At 44.1% G+C, this 2000-nt stretch overlaps 2 protein-coding genes across 2 annotated transcripts in view; one reads left to right on the top strand and one right to left on the bottom strand.

Moving 5' to 3' along the window:
- Positions 1-409, bottom strand: part of eif4eb (eukaryotic translation initiation factor 4eb) — a 16380-nt gene extending 15971 nt beyond the window's left edge. The window contains exon 1 of the mRNA XM_013915227.1: positions 392-409. Coding sequence (XP_013770681.1) covers positions 392-409 — 18 coding nt within the window. The remainder of the gene's footprint in view (positions 1-391) is intronic.
- metap1 (methionyl aminopeptidase 1) overlaps positions 373-2000 on the top strand; it is a 12661-nt gene continuing 11033 nt past the window's right edge. Inside the window, exons 1-2 of the mRNA XM_005750438.2 lie at positions 373-684; positions 1845-1896. Of these exons, the coding sequence (XP_005750495.1) occupies positions 493-684; positions 1845-1896 (244 nt within the window). The 5' untranslated portion in view covers positions 373-492. The remainder of the gene's footprint in view (positions 685-1844; positions 1897-2000) is intronic.

The raw sequence follows: 2000 nt of genomic DNA on the forward strand, positions 1-2000 counted from the left end.
AAAGTCCTCCTCGGATATAAGGTATGATTTCACGTGCCTCTAATAAACACATATTTCTTGGAGGTTCACTTCACCGCTGCGCAATGTCCGTCACTAAAAGTGACTGGTTTTCAGGTGAGAGTTAATGTGCTTGCCTCGATTGGTAGCAGTAACGTCAGCCTTGAAAGTTGGGAGATTTCCACATACAAGCATTCCTGTTTTACGCCTCGCTCGTGGCACCCAAGACAAATTTGAAGTACTCAAAACAACACGTGCGGCCCCAACAACGCTCATTAAGCATTTACGGGCTAACGTTAAGAGTTGTACGTGAAGTTTACGGTTGACACCGCCCTGTAATCGAAGCGAGAAGACCCTCATATGTTTTCATGTGTTCTTTACAGAAAGTACTCACCGGTTCGGCGGTCGCCATCTTACAATTCTCTGTTAGGAAAGTTTCTGTTGATTGGACCGAACTATGCAACGTGACGGTCCCGCTGCGGACATGCGCCGTGCATGCAGCCGCCACTGGCTGGCTGCGCCGGCTGGCTGCTTGTCGTCGACTCCACCCCTTGTGCAGACGGAGCAGGCATGGCGAGCACCGAGGCTAGAAGGGAGTGTGAGACAGAGGGCTGCAGTAAGGACGCCAAACTTCAGTGCCCCACATGTATCAAGCTTGGTATTCAAGGTTCCTATTTCTGCTCGCAGGTACTTCTGCTTTCCCGGTTTGTCTGCTTTAAATGTGAGCTGGTGCCGCGTGCCGGGGCCCTCTGTTTTATCACGAGGCTGCTAACTGACAAGCTAGGTAGCTGTGTGTACGTGAATCTATTGGTAAAGCGCAACTTTTTGTGAACGTTGCGGATGCTTATTAGTTGTATAGTGGCACACAGACTGGTGGCGATAAATAATGCAACCAGTGATTGTAACTGGTGCTACCTGCTAACCACCAGGCCGAGGGCAAACGCTTAGCTAGCTAACTTATGGCTAAAATGAGTCATGTAACGACCCTGGTCAAAATAATAGCTGTGGCCAATTGGTGTTAAGTTGTCTAACGTAAAACGGTTTATGAAGTCATATTTATTGTGTAGGAATCACATAAAGTGATGCAGTATGTTGCACACACTTGCATTTGAGTTGTAAAGTGATATGTCACCCAACTCTAGCCCGACAGATCATCCTGGTTCTTTGGTTCCCACGAGACCAAACATCTGTAGGAAATGTGTCATTTTAAAGATGGAGTGTTTATGCGTTGGGTCTCCTACTTGGCTGGAAATCAGAAGAGCTACATGTAGTATGCAAACACATTTCTTTCAGAAGTTTGGCTGCTTAGAGTAGTGACAAGCACATTGGTACGCCACTTGTGTTTTAATTACCAGTTATACCACGTGGATATTTCCTTTGTAGCTGCATACACTGGATTAGAATGATCAGTAGAATTTTGAGTAAAATCTCTCAAGATTTCTTTGAAAAGCTAAAAAAGCTTTGAAAAGATAAATAGTTAGTAATAAACACTGTCAGCAACACGAACTTGTAGTGCAAAGGTATTTGACCCTAAAGGTCTCTGCTGTGAGTGCAGTTTTGGTTCTGCTGCCAGACTCGGCTTTCCACTCCGTGCCATTAACTGTCCACGCTGATTTATAGGCCTTGATGGTTTCTGTTTGCAAATAAGCGAATAAGATGACCTTTACCGATGGCAGCAGGCCCTCATTTTCTGCTACTTCTCAAAGTAAAGTAACCCAAATTTCAGTTGTAGCTGACTATAATTGGGTTATATGGTTGTGATCACGTGTGAATGTTGCATATTGTTGATATGGACTTCACTGAAAAATTTGTGCTGTAACAGTAATAATAATAATTTTTCTTTGCAGGAATGTTTTAAAGGAAGCTGGGCATCTCACAAGTTGCTGCACAAAAAAGCAAGTAGGTGCAATTGGGCACTGTCTACCACTGTGCTATCATGATGCTTAGCTTATATGAACAAGCAGCATTGTATTTATTAGGGGTGCAACGATACACAAAATTCA

The sequence above is a fragment of the Pundamilia nyererei genome, unplaced genomic scaffold, assembly GCF_000239375.1.
Source record: "Pundamilia nyererei isolate P.nyererei 1_Seehausen unplaced genomic scaffold, PunNye1.0 scaffold00274, whole genome shotgun sequence".
In the NCBI taxonomy this organism is placed as follows: domain Eukaryota; kingdom Metazoa; phylum Chordata; class Actinopteri; order Cichliformes; family Cichlidae; genus Pundamilia; species Pundamilia nyererei.